Source organism: Periophthalmus magnuspinnatus, chromosome 3 (genome assembly GCF_009829125.3).
Source record: "Periophthalmus magnuspinnatus isolate fPerMag1 chromosome 3, fPerMag1.2.pri, whole genome shotgun sequence".
Taxonomy (NCBI): domain Eukaryota; kingdom Metazoa; phylum Chordata; class Actinopteri; order Gobiiformes; family Gobiidae; genus Periophthalmus; species Periophthalmus magnuspinnatus.
In genome coordinates, this window is record NC_047128.1 from 31,979,201 (window position 1) to 31,995,732 (window position 16,532).

The 16,532-nt window shown below is 39.7% G+C and overlaps 1 protein-coding gene across 1 annotated transcript in view; it reads right to left on the reverse strand.

The window, feature by feature from the left end:
* LOC117389056 (CUB and sushi domain-containing protein 1-like) overlaps positions 1 to 16,532 on the reverse strand; it is a 234,072-nt gene that overhangs the window by 189,454 nt on the left and 28,086 nt on the right. The window contains exon 2 of the mRNA XM_033986629.2: positions 6,399 to 6,511. Within this exon, the coding sequence (XP_033842520.2) occupies positions 6,399 to 6,511 (113 nt within the window). The remainder of the gene's footprint in view (positions 1 to 6,398; positions 6,512 to 16,532) is intronic.

Here is a 16,532-nt window from a genome sequence, read left to right on the forward strand (position 1 = left end):
ATGAGAACGCATTTGAAAGTTTAATGACGGAAGTGATGGAACAACAACAGTGGAACATTAGCATGCAAGTAACCACTGCCTTTATCTGTTAGCGAGCAGATGGTAAAGTGTGTATAAAAGCTAACACAGAACATATTTGTGTTATCTGCTTGGGGGTGTTGGTATGTAGAGTTGTGTGTTGGTTCAAGATCTGTTAACCTTACATTAAAACCTATAAAGCGCTGTGTTATCTGGCTTCATTTAGCAAAGGAAGTGGGTCGTGCGTCTGAACCCAGCAGGCTGCTCAGCTGTCACTCACAGGGAGCAGCCCACACACAGTTCAGAGCATCAGACAAATCAAAACAGACTTTTGTCTTTTGAAAATATACTTTCAGTCTTAATGGTTTCTAATCACCAAAGGCACTTGCATTTCCACAAGAAATAGCCTGCGTGAATGAGGACTGCAGCACTGCAAGATCATCTGGTTTAGAATGTATGTGAAATCGAAAAGCAAATCACAGTCCACAAGATTGAACATTTGAGGTAATGAGAGGGAGAGCCAAGGGGAAATGAAGATTTGAAGAGTATAGAATTTACTATCAAAACAAACAGGATTAAACTGGATTAAAATACATAAAATAGAATAAACACGGTTCTTACACAATATTTCATGACTGCAAACACAGAATATGTAAAAATATTAAGATAACAGTGGCTGGATAGGGCCTATATATTGTGTTTATATACACCACTTTCACACTAGTTTTAATTCTAGCTTCCTCAAAAGTCCCCCAGTGATTTATAATGCCATATAGACTGCAGTCTACACTATAAAACAGTATCCTATAACAGTGAGCAATAATTAAATTGTAGCGTTCCAAAGGAAATGAAAAGAATGAAAAATGTCACACTAAAAATGGATACACACTCCAGCACCTACAGCTACAGCTACATATACTATACAGCAATAACGCCTTTTTACAGAGTAAATTATGTTTAAATTTGGTCCATTAATCCCATTTCAAAAACCTGAAATAAATCCAAGGACATGTCCACTATTGTTCTTGCTCCTGTGCACAGCTATTTCAGAATCTCCATAAGAAAAATAAATTGCGTTTTTATGGTACAACTTTTTTGTGCTACTTACATTTATCCATGTTACAAGCCATTACAACCATCTGGAAACCTTCAGAGTTGTGCTGAGCAAAAATAAAGACCCAACTAAGAAGTCTGGCTCGGGGCGCTGGGAAACTCCAGATAAATAAATCTTTCTTATGTGCCACATCATGTCTAAAGAGCCCAAATCCCCAAAACGCGGGGCTGGGGTCTCATCTCACCCAATGGCTGGTGGCTACAAGGCTTCTGCTCCAGTGTGCGCAAAGCCTTGCATCAAGTCAGCAAGATTTGGAAGCTCCTAGAAGTGTTCCTAATGGATTCTACAGCAGCCGACACAACACAGAAGCGAGGGGGCAGAAGCATGCCAGCACTCAGGGCAAGTAACTTTCTACAATTTTACACTCACATTAGCAGGAGGCACATTTTGAGCCATGGACATAGATTACATGTGAGAGAGCCCTGGGTACGCGTGGCTATAACAAGAACAAATGAGGAGAAATAAGTGAGCCGTAACACTAGCCTGCCTCTCTAGCCTTTGGTTTGTTATTCTTCTCAAAATCCGGCCTGTTGCTTTCCAAGGATGCCCTCCTCAGATGTCTGGATGGTATGTATGCATGGACATGTGTGTCTTCAGTGCAGAAAGCCCCCTGAAATGTTTCCAGGTCATGTTTTTCACACAAGTGCTCAAACAAACACGAGAGGAGATCAGCAGGGAATCAGGGAATGATGAAAAACACATTATTTTTCTGGTAACATGTCTGCATAGTATGTGTTGTTTTTACAGATGAAGCCGAGTCATCTGAAACCAGACACTAGACTTTTTTTCTCTCTCCTTTAGAACATTTACAGAGCCGTGTTATGTGGACAATATTCCAATGTGAAGTAAATATTATTAATGTTGAATTATGAATGATGGAAATCGAGCCTTGTTTTTCTTCATTACGTTATTTATTTGATTTTAATAATGTCTTAATGAACAAACTGAGTGGTTTGCATGGCATTGCTATCAGCATTTATAATGCTGAATGTTGTCGTTGTGAGGGGGTTGTATAGGGGCCATGTTTTAATGTCACTACCAATAAAATAAAGTAATATAATCCCAAGTATTCAGAGCTACATTAAGATTAATCATATTGCCATTAAACAAAGAAAGAATGCCAAAAGTGTCCTATAATTTACATCTAATTACCACGATTACTGTGCTGTGCTGTTAAGTAGAGCATTACCCTTTTAGACAAACACTTATAATTCCTTGTTTTATGTAGTACTCATGTGCAATGGTGACCTCTATACATAAAAATGATGCTATTCACCTTAATTACTTACGGGTTTGCTTTAAGTTTCTGAATCCTTTGTCATACTTTGGGCGTTATTCATTCTGAAATAGATTAATATCTGCAAGCTGCTCTCAGACTTGACACTCTGAATACACACCAAGGCAATGGTCATGAATATTTGACAGGATTTTACAACTTTTTTTCCAGGAGAATGCGGCTGAGAATGGCGACACGAGGAGATGAGGGCATTGCATGTGACAGAAATCACTGCATGGATTTTGGGCCCACATCTTCCTAACGCTGAGAAATCCCATTCACTGTCAATAAAACATGAATCAAAGTTTTATTTTTTCCCTTTTATTTGAATAATTATGCAGTGGTGAGGCAACAAAGTAGAGCCCCTCCCTTCAGCTTTCCCTACTTCTCTCCTCTTTCTTCTTGAGGGGGAAATTAATTGATGTTTATCTTGTGCGCACAGCTAGTTTGCAAACTTGGTTTTTCATTAGCTTTGCCGTGCTTCGCTTTCCGCCATGTACAGCTCCATCTGACCTCCCTCGCTATCGGCCCCTCCCATTGCTAACATCTTATCAGCCCTCTTTGTGGTCACAAGTATAGTTCAAATTGGTTTGCTTTAATAAGGGATTTGAACAGGGGAAGACTTGCACAAAAGGGGGAGACGAGACTGAAGAGGAATACAAAGGTAAGAACGGGGATTGTTGTTTGCGGTGAGCAGTGAGAGATGAACAATGGGACGTTATCATGTACAAACTGTAAATAACATGCTTGAAAGCCATCCAATAACGATAACCAGGGGCATTACCCATTAGAAAAAGTTAATTTTGTTCATTATCAATTAAAAAACTGTCTCTGGCATCATGTTGTACAAAATTAGATCAGGCTAATTTAATGTGCACTGTGTGAATAAAGCAAATGCATTTTAAAATCTTCACGAAGACGCGGTGAAGAAGGATGAACCCACGCCAAAAGTGACTCCTTTTGCGAGTCTTTTTCTTCCTTCTGATAAAACTGAAATTAATTTCCAAAGTTGTTGTTCAGAGAAACACCACAAGTAAAGACGTCATGCTCTACTTGGGAGTTAACAAGAACAAAACCATGTTCAGGTCTTTGGTTCAGCCTTTATTTAGAAGACCAATAACTCTGACCCCACTTGACAATTGCTTTGACATTTTGGCACAAAAACGGGCCATATGTCAGTCACATGGAACGCCATTTATGTTGGAGAATCGTGGGGAAAGCAATGTAATCACAGTAAATTTTAGATAAGTAAAGTCTTTTTCACAATTCTGGCAAACAAGAATAGTTTTGTGATATTGCAAAATGCGAAAAAAGCAAAAATTCGAAACGAACTCCAGTGATTAATGGGAAAGCCCAGACACGCCCGATGCACTGTTATTCTCTGCCTTTGACTCACACGCCTGTTCTCATAAATCAATTTTTAATGTCTGCCAGACTGATGCAAAACAACATCAAAATAAAGACATCAAGAGAAGGCCAGATGAACAAACACAGGCACACCGCTCCTGAGGCAACACTTCTGTGCCCCGAAAGTTTGGGAACACAAACAATGGGATAGAAAAGTACTTCCTGATTTTAATGACTCTCGCTGAAAACCCATCCATAACTGTTCAGTCCACAATATACCAGGCGAATACAAGGATACACAAGAGGCCAGAGTGAATGTGTGCTCAAGTTTAGCTTTGATATTTAGAGTTCATGATTCATAGATGAACCGTTACACAAGCAAAATGTGCGTGAGTGAGTGTGTGTGTGTGTGTTTTAGAGTGTGTTGCATCCTCAAAAGGTCAGGGGAAGAAGAAATTGTGCAGTGAGAATGGAGGAAGTGTCTGCCACATTGATAACATAATGCACCAAACAGCTAGTTTATGTTCAGTGGTGGGTCTCTCAGTAGTTATTTTTACATGCACATAAAAATCTAATCATGATCTGGTGGTTACACCTGATGTTGAGTTAGTTTTAAATTCATTGTACTTTGTCTTCCAAATACAACAGTTATTCTAAAAAATCCATTGATTAACTGACACCAGATATTTTGGATTATCAGATATATGTTGGGCAAGTAAATCACAACACACGTCAGGTCTGATTATTGGGTGAACAGATAATTTACTGGTCGTGTAAATGTGTGATCACTGGATGTTGTTACAGGTTTGGGAATCTCTGATCAAACTGTCACTGAGATGCACCATTAGGGCTGTCGCAGTACGGTTCGATCAATCACATCGCACAAGGACTCAGGTAACAGCATTTTGCAATTGATGCACATGCCCGGCGTGATTTTACTATTCAACTATGAACCCATTCGGCTGTGGAGACACTGAGAATTTGTAACAGAACAGGTGTGAACATCCCTTCAGTCAAAGGGCTGGAGTTTGGAGCAGACGGGGGTTTACTGTGGGTGCACGCTCTTTACGTGTTACTTACTGGAGGAGCGGCAGACTTGAATGCAAAACCACTCATCGGGCAGAGCTAAAACCACATGAAATTTGACTCAGCACTTGATAACCTGCGCTCTGCCCGCAGAGCCGACAAGTGTCTACAAGCACTCCATCCCACATGAGTTTAGTGCAGGACAGAGTTATAACATAAATATATCCTCATACTCTCTCTAAAACTACATGTAGTAAACAGAAGTGCCTGTGCACACGCCCGTGTCTAACTCATGCATGGCTGTTTTTTGCCATTTTTCAAGTACAACCCCGATATATATGTTTTATTCTGGGTCAATGTGCAGCACCACATACACTGCACACCGCAGTGCTGAGGCGCGTGAGGGAAATTCTTTAACTGCGACAGCCCTACCTACTATGCCCGAGCTGCTAAAGCACATCTGTGTCCTCTCCATACATACTGAAATATATGCCTACTATAGCCCTTTATCTCTCAGAATGTCAACAAGCCCAGGCCCCAAACACAGTGAGGAAAAGCCAGTATCACAGTTAACCACAGAATTTCTGCAGTTCATGAATGCTAGAGTGTGCTGACAGCCAGACCCCTCCACTGTCCCTGTTTGCTGCAGAATCTCTCCTAAGCCTCTATTGTTTGTGGGTCCTGAGCTATATAGGCTATAACCAAACTTTGATCCTGTGTATTGTATGGGCCCCTCAGATCTTTGGATCAAGGGCTGCAACTTCAATCACACCATTACTTTCTAGGAAACAGGCTTCACTTCAGCCATTGTCATATCAACCATTTTGGATCGTGCCTCTCATAACTACACAAAAGCCAATTTTTTAATATAAATATGAAAATTGCTGTCCTTTTAAAAAAGTGCTTCTTTGTTACAAAGGCCTTATGGTCTATTTCCATTACTGTGGTCCTAGAGCATGGATAGTGAGTATGTGACACTGATTGACAAGCCACTTACCTGCAGCTCTCCCCAGACTGTAGTCTCACATTAAACCAGATCAGCTGCAGAAAAGTGCCTCACTATTTCACTGTGATAAGAAAAGCATCTAGGCCGAGTCATATATGAGGATATGAAAATGTATCTATACTTAACTCTTAGCTCTTTTTCTATGCTAACCCCCAAGTCGATGTGTACAAATCAATGTGTATATTGATTTGGAAAATTGGTTTCATGTAAGTGCATGAATGCTCCTCCAGTGTAATGTGGGAGTAGCTCAAAGACTCTGCTGCTGTTACTGTCATTTGATGGACAATCTGTAGCACATAAGAAAGTCCCACTTTAATATGATGCTACTGGATTAATCAGAGAAACTGAAACTATGTTTTGTTATTAGCCTAGCAATCTTAAGCCCAAAAAGTAGCCAGCTAGCTTATTATAGCTAGTTCAACCTATAGTCATATGAGCTGTGAAACTGAAATGCACAATACTGCCACAGTCTAATTTCAGGGGATCAATAAAACGAAGTAATATATTTGTCTTGGCAGAGGTGTATTGTTGTCGCACAGTTGGTAAAACAAATCAACATCAGCCAATCTGCTTTTATAGCCTCATTCACACATTCTTTTCACATTTCTTACCTTCATATACAGCCTTGAAGCCCTGTGCACTGACAGCAAAGTCTGTGGTGAACCATAAGGCCAGTATAGATCCACTGCTCACTATAGGCGAGGGCAGCATGAATCCTGACAACCTGAAAAACACAAGAGGAAATGTTATTGGGGAACACACACACAACAAAGGGGACAACATCAAATACTAAAATCAAAAATGCCTAATGTGCTAACGGGTTTAGCTAAGAGCAGCCTCGGCGCGTGGAGTGGCTGTAGATTTGGTCATCTTTCTTTCTCTTTGTCCTCCATGAACAAAAGAAGAATGATGGTCATGATATTCCCACTTTCTGAAAATAAATCTTTAAACCCGCACAGAGCAGTAGTGGCACATAAAAGCACCGTCACTCAGTGTATAGACCTGAACCAAATAATAAAATGTGATTAGACCCCAGTATAATAAATGTTTAAAGATATGTGCTTTCAATTCATCCGTCATGTCAAGTAATAATAAGCTGTGGATGTACTATGGCACTATTTGCAGACAATGAGAGTTAAAATTAAAGAAAAAAAAACAAACATGAGTTTCAAGGTGCTGTCATAGCAATTCAAACTAAATATTATATTTTCTGAAAAGTCCTCAGAATGGTGCCCATGAACAGGAGGCTGAAACTCATGAATTGTAATTTGTTTTATGCAAATTATTCCTTCCTGATATGTTTTTTTTTTTTTTTGTGAGGACCTTTCTTCATGCAAAACACAGCCTATAATATTTTGATTTGAATTGGGTAATTGCTGTGATGATGGAGGCCCAGTGCTTAGGTTTTTATTGCTCAAAACCCAAAATATTGTGTGAGGATTGTATTACTGAAAAGGTGACTGAGTTAGTTTTGTTTATTTTTCGTAGGTATTGTTATACCGTTCTGTTTCCCCCTTTGGGACATAAGCTGTTTGGACACTGCTGCTGGATCCTTGAACTACATGAGAAAACGTGATCGGGATAAGCAGAGCATGATAATGACCTTTCAGTGGTTATGGCTGTGCAAAAAAGTAGAAGATTGATGCAAGAAGCTCTTCAGACACCCAAATCTTGGGAACAATTAGAGTAAATCATACCAATTACAGACTTCAAGAATAAAAGGGGAAGAAAGAATTATTCCATCAGTGACAACGAGACTGCTTTTGAGTATTATGCAGTGGTTTAGACCAACTGTCGTGTCTATGGACGCCCTCCGCAACCGTCATGGCCGCTGTCTCAGAGAATATGCATTAAGCAACTAAGGACAACAGTTTCTCTATTCTCTGCTTAATGTCTGTGCCTGATTCTCATTTACACAAAGTGCACAGTAACATTTGTTTGTTTTAAAAAGAACAACACACTAATACGCCACATTTTTGTATCAACTTGCAATAACAAAACCATTGGAAACCTATTGCGCTTAGCCTTTGGTCTATATGCTAATCAGTATGCTAATTGTGTCATTATGACTAAACACCGACAGTCTATTTCCTAAGCACGCACTTACTTATCAACGTATTTGATTATTTGTCAGCAAACAGCGTGATTATTCATAATTTGCAAAAAAAAAAAAAAAAAGTCTTATGTCAATTCCTGCCCCGATAAAAATGTGTTTAAATGTAGCTTTTTTATGCTGAGAAAAACAGTACATTATTTATAATTGAAAAAAAAAAAGTCACTTATTAAACAGAAATAATGTCATTAAAAGTGACATTGAACTTTGTCGGCTTGTTCAGACGCAGCCGTGTTAAAAGATGACTTTGAGTTCTGATCATTAATTGTAATTTTCTAGAGCTGACACCGAGGTTACAAGTCCTTTAAGGTGATGTTCATTGGTTTGGAGCTGAAACGGAAACCAAAATACAAAGTAAAGAGGCTTATTGTGAACATTTATAATATTACCTCAGCGACCTTAAAGCAAGGACGCACCAAAATGGACCTGCGGGCAGCGAGAGAATGACAAATCGGAAAACAAAGTGAAGGAGATTTCACAAAATCACACAAAAGAAAAAAAATAGAAAAAATGTGTAATGTTTTGAATACTTTTTGTGGAAATAATAGCAGTAAACGTATAAGAGCAATAAATCCAGTCCTTTAATGTTAAGCTTTGATTTAAAAGTTGCATTTCACTCGTTTTAAGACATACACTATTTATGTGATGCCTTATAAGCCGTGACTGTGTGGAGTTGTGCTTTTTGATTGGGAACTCAGGAACTCATTAACATGGGCTGTCTGTGTGTTACGGCTTCCATATTTCACAGTCTGAACGCCTGGACACTGTGTATAATAAATCACCTTTTGGCCCAGAGGGGACAGCAGGTACATTCTCACATGAATATTTCAATACGCAACAAATAAAAACGAGAAAGTGAAATGAGAAACTATAGTTATTGACAGCGCAACTATTCATTTTTAATTTTTATATTTATTTATATAGTGACATTTATGGGGTCTCATTCCAAGGGCACATACACTGGGAGGTTTTTTTTCTACAACTCTGGCCCAAGCTCCAGTCTAAGGCGGATGGTTTCAGCTTATGGGACTTGTATTGATCTAAGATGTATTGCCTATGAGGCCTTGTTCAGCCTGCCAGCTCAAATCCATTTTTGTCATATCCAGATTGATTTTAAAAGGCGTGGACCACAAAAAAAAAAACACATTTAGTACTTTTTCAGCACTCAGAACTCAGTCTTTGATACAAATAATAGCCAAAGCCACAGAAAGGTCAAGGCGACTGCGGTTTATCATGCACGGTTAACCCCATAATGGCTTTGAATGCTGCCTGTCCAGGTGAGTGATCATCCATAACATTACAGACAAACATATTTCAGCCTGTTTAAGTTGAAATACAGATGATTTTACTAGTGAAAAACATGCAGAAGGAAGAGCTTTGAGTATTTGTAGACGGCTAAGGCACCTCACCTGCGCTTTTCTCTCAACTGCATTTAACTAAAGTTTGATTTCCAGCTTGTTCCGCTGTTGTGATGCTCCAACCAATCAACGTGAATTATTTGTTTCCGATTATTGCTTCCAAATGCTTTCAGCGAGAGCCATCCCAGATTGATGCGTAGAAACCGATTCGGAGGGCTGCACAGGTTAAAGTGTCGCCGTCTGACATGTAAATGCTTTTAGGCAGAGACACGTGAAGCAGTGAAATGGATGAGGAATCGTGGAGGAATTTGCGACGACTATGCAGATGGTTACGTCTCTGGATCGGTAACTCATACAATAGGAGCTCTGCACAAAGCTAGAGATGTAATGATATTGCTGAAAAAGTTTAAGATTGCAGCTGTATTAACAAAGACCAAGAACAGAGCGGCAAAAAGTGTAAAAAAAAAAACAACAACAAAAAACTAAGGTGTGAGACTACTGCATAAACACATTTATTTATAGTAACCACACAAAATAATATCTTTTAGCACAACTTTTATACCTTTTGGAGACTCTCATTTCGCACCTTCCTCCTGTGTCTGCCGCAGAACAAAAGCACTTTTTTAATTCACAAACAAAGGGCCTAAGATGCTGACTCACAGCTGTTGGAGGAGGGCACAGGCTTTGTTTGGATTGGTCAAAAAGAAGGATACATACGGAAAGTGCTTTTTGGAATGAACATGGTTTATTTTCAGATCGCGTTTCCATCTTCCACCTCGTTATGTAAGGGTCAGGGCGCAGAGAGATGCAGCTTTCCAAAATTGCCAGGACCACAACACCACTCGTGTAAGTATAGGGTTAGGTCATGTTGTCTATTCCAATAACAATAATGACAATATATTTTGGCAAACTGAAATGTGGCTGTTAAAAACTAAGACTGTAAAAAAAAGAAAAGAAATATTAGAAACAGCTGTATCTAGATGAAACATGTAAAACTGGCTGTGTGGCTGGAAATCTTGTCCTGAATCAATTTAATATCTGCAGAAGTATAAGTATAACACAACTAAAAGTACGATCATGATCTGTAGGACTAAAGAGGATAAACACATGAGATCTCCTGATTTTTGCCCGTCTAATGTTGTCTTGAAGGTCACAGCTAAAATTAAATATCTTGGGCGTATCATCACTGCGGACATGGAAGATGAGGATGATGATATTTATACACAATGCAGGACGTTGTTGCTCAAAGCTCATACTCTTTTGTTCAACTTTGGGTCATATTCTGATGATGTAAAGTTGATGTTATTTAAATCATATTGTGCACCACTGTACACTGTTTCCGAAGGCTGCAGGTAGATTATAATGACGCTTTACGGGTGTGACTGAGGAGGCCACGATGGACTAGTGCGACTGAGATATTTGTCACTCTGAAAGCTGTACTAAGAACTTTAATGTACAGTTTTATCTGCAGACTGAATAAGTTAGAAAATGAAATAATAATGTCGCTAACAAGCATAAGATTCAGTGCAATTCGTGATCAGTCCAGGATGTGGAGACACTCGTATGGCTGTCTTTTTAAAATGTAGACGTTTATTGTTTGTATTGTCACTGTCCCTGTCTGTTTTTAAAAATGGACCATGAGTCAGAAATAAAGATGAATTGAATACGATTTTTAAAGTTCAATTTTCATTCTTAAACAGCATTTTTTATTATGATCATCCATCCATTTTCTTCCGCATATCCGGGGACTGGTCGCGGGGGCAGCAGTCTAAGCAGGGACTCCCAGACTTCCCTCACCCCAGACACGTCCTCCAGCTCCTCCGGTGGGATCCCAAATTGTTCCCAGGCCAGCCGAGAGACAGTCCCTCCAGAGTGTCCTGGGTCCTTTTTATTATGAACAATATACCTAATATTCAAATTTTGAAAAAAAAAACGACACTCACAATATTGTCAAAAATGTAATACACAAATCACATCAACTCACAAACATAATTATTTGTTTTTTAATGCTTTCTTAAGTTAAATTAGAATCACCACAACGAGTGATTTTTGGTGGAGTGGCCAATTAGTCCATTACATGCACTTAATCGCAATTTGAAGGACAAGTTGAAGCAGGAAGGAGAGGAAAACTACAGCCCTCTGCCGTCAAAATAAAAAAGAAATATGTTCTTCTCGATATAATAACAATCTCATCTATCAATATATTCCAACCACTTCACCAAAGACAGCAATCAGCATCATTCAATATTGGACCACACAATGAACACTCAAATGGCCCATGTCACACACACCGGGCCTATTCCAGCTTCTGTCTCTTCTCCCTCATTTATTTTTATTTCTACGCCCTCTCTATCTCCATCCCAGTGTGACCACCACATGATCCTACAGCTGTTTGACATTTATGCAAAAATAAGTGAGCCGGGCTTTGTGACCATTTTCCGGCTGGTCAGCTGTCCCAACTAGTCAAGCGGCACACGCAATCAGACAGCTTTACAGTGAGTGAGCGTGTGTGTAACTGTGGAGCTCTGTCAGTCCATGATACTGGTGCTATGTCTAATGGTGATGGTCCCAGAGGAGGACTGTATGCGGTAGTAGACGGATGTACGGAGAGACAGCTGGAGGACAGTATATGTACGGCTATGGGGTATAATGAAAACATGCAATATTCAATAAGAACGCCGACTATCCCAAGGACAACATGTTTTACAGTCTGTAGGATTGGCCTGGTAGAGTGATGCCCCAGCCTCTGACATTTCGAAGTGCTACAGTGAGTGAATTTAAAACTTTTATAATCCTGGATGCACTAGTAGTTATAGCTTCTCAAAATAAGACTTTTTTTTTTTTATGTGTCCTACCACAGCTATCCAGAAGACACTCAGATCTATGTCTCACTGCAGCAGGTGAATATGGACAAGTGGATTCACTCTGTTGCAAAACAACTTTCTCCAGATAAACTCAGACAAGACTGAAGTCATCGTCTCTGGCCACAGAAACATGGAGAAAGTGTTAGTAGTCATCGAGTCTCTCTCTGTAAAACCTTCAAATTAGGCTTGAAATCTAGGGGTAATAATGGACTCAGACTTGAACTTTAACAGCCACATCAAATCAATAACATCTGCAGATTTTTACTGTCTAAAAATATTGCAGAAATCAAAAGTATACTGTCGAAAATCAGACTTGGCCTCTCCAAACGAGCCTTAAGACAGCTGCAGTACATCCAGAACACTGCTGCTCGGGTCCTGACTAGAACCAGGAAGTACTTCACACATGTGTCCTGTGGCTCAGGTCTCTGGCTCCTGTGGCTCAGCGAATAGACTTTTAAGCAACTCTGTGTGTGAACAAGCCTCTCCATGGACCAGCACCAAAGTACATCTCCCACATGTTAGTGCCATATGAATCTTATCGCAGTCTGAGGACTTCAGGGACCGGCCGCCTGTTGGTGCCCAGAGTCAGGACTAAACATTAGAGAATCAGCGTTTTAGTTTTATGCAGCTAAAACCTGGTCTTGCTCAGCTAAAAACAGTCTGTCAAAGTAGAGGCCTGTCTCACATCTTCTTCAAAGTTTAAATCCAGGCTCAAAATGGTTCTTTTTAGCTGTGCATATGACTGAAAAGGTTTTTATTCTGCACTTTTCTCTTTAATATTAATCTTATGATGATTATTTGTGATTATTTATGTTGAATTACTATCTTGAACACTAACTTAAAGGTGCACTATGCAACTGTTTGGTGTTGGATCTGTCACCTTTTACTCTCCATGGACATGTACATTTTATGGAATATGCCACATTCCATAAAAAGTACCTGCCTCATATTTATTCAATCTCAAGTGTTTCTTTGCTAAAAAACACATTCAAAAACATGATTCTCACTCAGACTCTCCTCTCCACACGACCTGCAACGTGGCTGTCGTATTAAACTCGCCCTTAGAGAAGCCCATGCATTAAATTTTGATGCTAAAATGAGAAAACCAAGATGCACGATAGACCATTGCGCAGACGTGACCATTGTGGAGACATGAATTTGCTTTAGTTTAGTTAATTTAGTTCCAAACAGTACGTAATCAAAGCTTTGTATACTATCGATTGTCGCACTATTATAAATCTGTTTTTAAAATGAACTATTCAGGGTCTTTCATTCCCTCTATGAAACGATTTTTCCTTTATTTTCACAATAACAACACTGACAACCTGCATCGGTGTGTGATCTAAATTGAAGCGTGCAGGCGTGGCAAGTTATCGGCTCACAGGTAGAACAATGGAATAATGGGTGTTTTTGTATTTGAACTCGCTGCCAGGCCAGAGCAAATTCTGACAGAAAACAATGAAGAAAAGACTTATTCACTGACCATTATAATGTGCTTGACCGCGGCACTTGACCTGCAACTGGTCTACTGGAGCTGGAACAATAGACGCCGCTGATGGGAGGCTCATGTGTAAAATGTGAGAGCCAAATCAAGTGGAAAAATCGACTGCTACCTGTGTGGAGGTAAACCCAGACTCTTGGACTTGTTGAGTGGGTGCACAAATAATACTTTTTAACAAAGCATTTAATCATTTGTTTGCACTTGAGATCTAAATGACTTGGCAGAATGAAAAAGAAAAAAATAGTGGAGTAGTTTGAGTACAGAGAACAAGGGGGCACTGTGACCCCGAATGTATTTAAGGATCATCCATTTTACACTAGAAATAATGCTTTTTCATTTATAGGGTGAGGTACAAACCAAATACTCAAACAATGTGTATTTAAAAGATGTCAGAAAAGCTAATGCAGAATTTTGAAAACAGATTTGTGATCACTTGTGACTGGTTTGTTCTGCAGTCAAGTATTATCCATTGAAAGTTAATGAAAAGTGAACATTGAGTACGTTTGAAAATCATTTGGTAATAATGTCACTATTAAATGGAGTTGAAACGTATCTAACATCAATAGCTTTAGCGTGTTATTTAATTGAATGTAAAACCTGAGCCATGACCACTAATAGCCCATAAATGTACACTTTGGGTCAAAACCTTTAAGATGAAAATAATGATGTTGTGTCACGCTGAACTGGAGCCGACTCCAGCCCCAGATTAATTGTGACGTGCTGTAAGTTCACTAAATACCTATTGAAGCAATAAATGCAAGTCCATTAAGCAAAACACCATTTCAGTCTATAATAGAGAATATTAACTGGCACTTTCTCCCCCAAAGCGAGATCTCTTGAGTAATTTATAACTGTGGTTTCTCATACATTCGGCTTCTGACATCTAGGAAAACAATCTATCTGTCAGACAAGACCAATGTGAACTCACAAAATAAATATTAGCGCTTGCTGCCATTGTCCCACAGACAGTTGGTTTCTCAGCAGAGTTGAGCGCACCTCACACTTGTACAGTAGATATATGTGCCGCGCTCAAACTATTTGTTTCCAAACGTCAGTCGCGGAATGTAATCCATTTTTTAAGTCTGTCTGGCGGAACAGTAGTTCATCAGTGACACAACTTGGCTTGAGGTAAACGGAGGGGCGAGTGAGAGCGGGGAGAGGACAGCGATGAGAACAAATAGACACTAACCACAGCCAGTGTGTGCAGTAACTGCATTAGAGAGCTACAAGTGTCAATACAGGGACAAGAATAAATGAAAGTACTGTATAACAGATGCACGATGTCAGTAAACCTCACAAACACTACAAATGGACACTACACACACTTTCAATTTTCATGGAATGCACTTTATGGACTATTACAACATTTTTAATCTACACTGGTAACTTTGTTGTTTAGTACCTATGACAAAGACAGTCTGCCTCAAAACTTAGTTTTTCTGTTGATGCTACAGAGTTGAACAGTTTGATGCATCTTTTAAAGTAAAAGGCATGTTTAGTGTTTAGTATTAGTGATATTTAATTTGGCCCTCAGGCTGTAAAACATGGTTATCCCCGACCGGCTATTGTAGCCTTAAGCTCTTTTGGCGAATGCTGCTGACTTGACAGAAGTTTTGAATGGTTTTAGTCTGAGGTATTTAATGCAGTTGTGAGTTTAAAGACATCATTCTGCTGCAGAATTACACTTTGTTGTTCCTCTGGGACTGTATATCACCCACAGAGAGACAAACACACATGAATCAACACAGAATCACACAGATCAACTAGAGGGTGGGAGCAGTACCACAGTGTTTTCTCTTCCAAGTGCCTTGCTCAAGGGCACTCTGACAGTGGGAGGTATTTGAAATGTGTGATACTATACAGGTCCTTTAGAGACACCCCACAGTGCAATCCAGTGTGTGTCAAGTCGTCTCTGTCTTAAAGTGGGTTTGTCCCTGTGTGTTCGCGTGTGTTCCTCTGTGTTCATGTGTGTTTCTGTGTTACTGTGTTCCTCTGTCCCTGTTTTTTTTTTTTTTGTGCTCCTCTGTGCTCTTCTATGTTGTTGTGTGTCCCTCTGTGTGTTCTTCTGTGTTCCTGTGTATTCTCTGTGTGCTCCCGTGTGTTCCTCTGTGTGTGTTCCTGTGTTACTCTGTGTCCCTGTGTGTGTGTTCCTGTGTGTGTTCCTGTGTGTGTTCCTGTGTGTGTTCCTGTGTGTGTTCCTGTGTGTGTTCCTGTGTGTACACAGCACAGACCTTGGTGGCATGGTCATAGTGTTAAAGAAAGTCGTCATAGTTAAAATTACATTTGGGCATAATTACCAGTTTATAATATGTAACAAATATATTTGAAACAAAGGTTTTGTTCTTCTGCGTGTGTTTTACCCTGTGTATCTTAACCTCCAAACTCAGTTCATTATTACAAATATTCAGGGAGACAAACTCCATATTTTCCATCGTGTCCCACCGTTACCTGTCAGTGTTTGTTGTTGTGCCAATTGCTGAAGGTTATACCATCATAAGAAACTCTGAGTGGTAATTGGTGCTTGGAAGTGTCCTGTCACAGAAGTTAAACATGGACCTGCTGTGATGTGCTCAGTGTTAATTACACTGTCTGTAGCCCTCTCTCAGAGACACTGCTCCTCACACAAATGCTGGCTCATTTCTCTGGCATGCTATTTGTATCAGTCATTACAATGCACTGCAGAAATAGCATGCATTAAAAATGCAAATTACCTTGAGTTTTTGTGAACAGTCACTGTAATTTCAGGTCAAAATGGGCACGAAAACCTTTCCAAATCCCGGCGGGACCAATTTATCAGTGTTGTGCTGAGGAGCAGGAGCAGGGCATAGGGATATTGTGAGTAGGCTGCTGGCACTCAGCCACATCTGACTGGTCGTAGACCAGGCTTTTTCTTACAGTGGACCTGGACT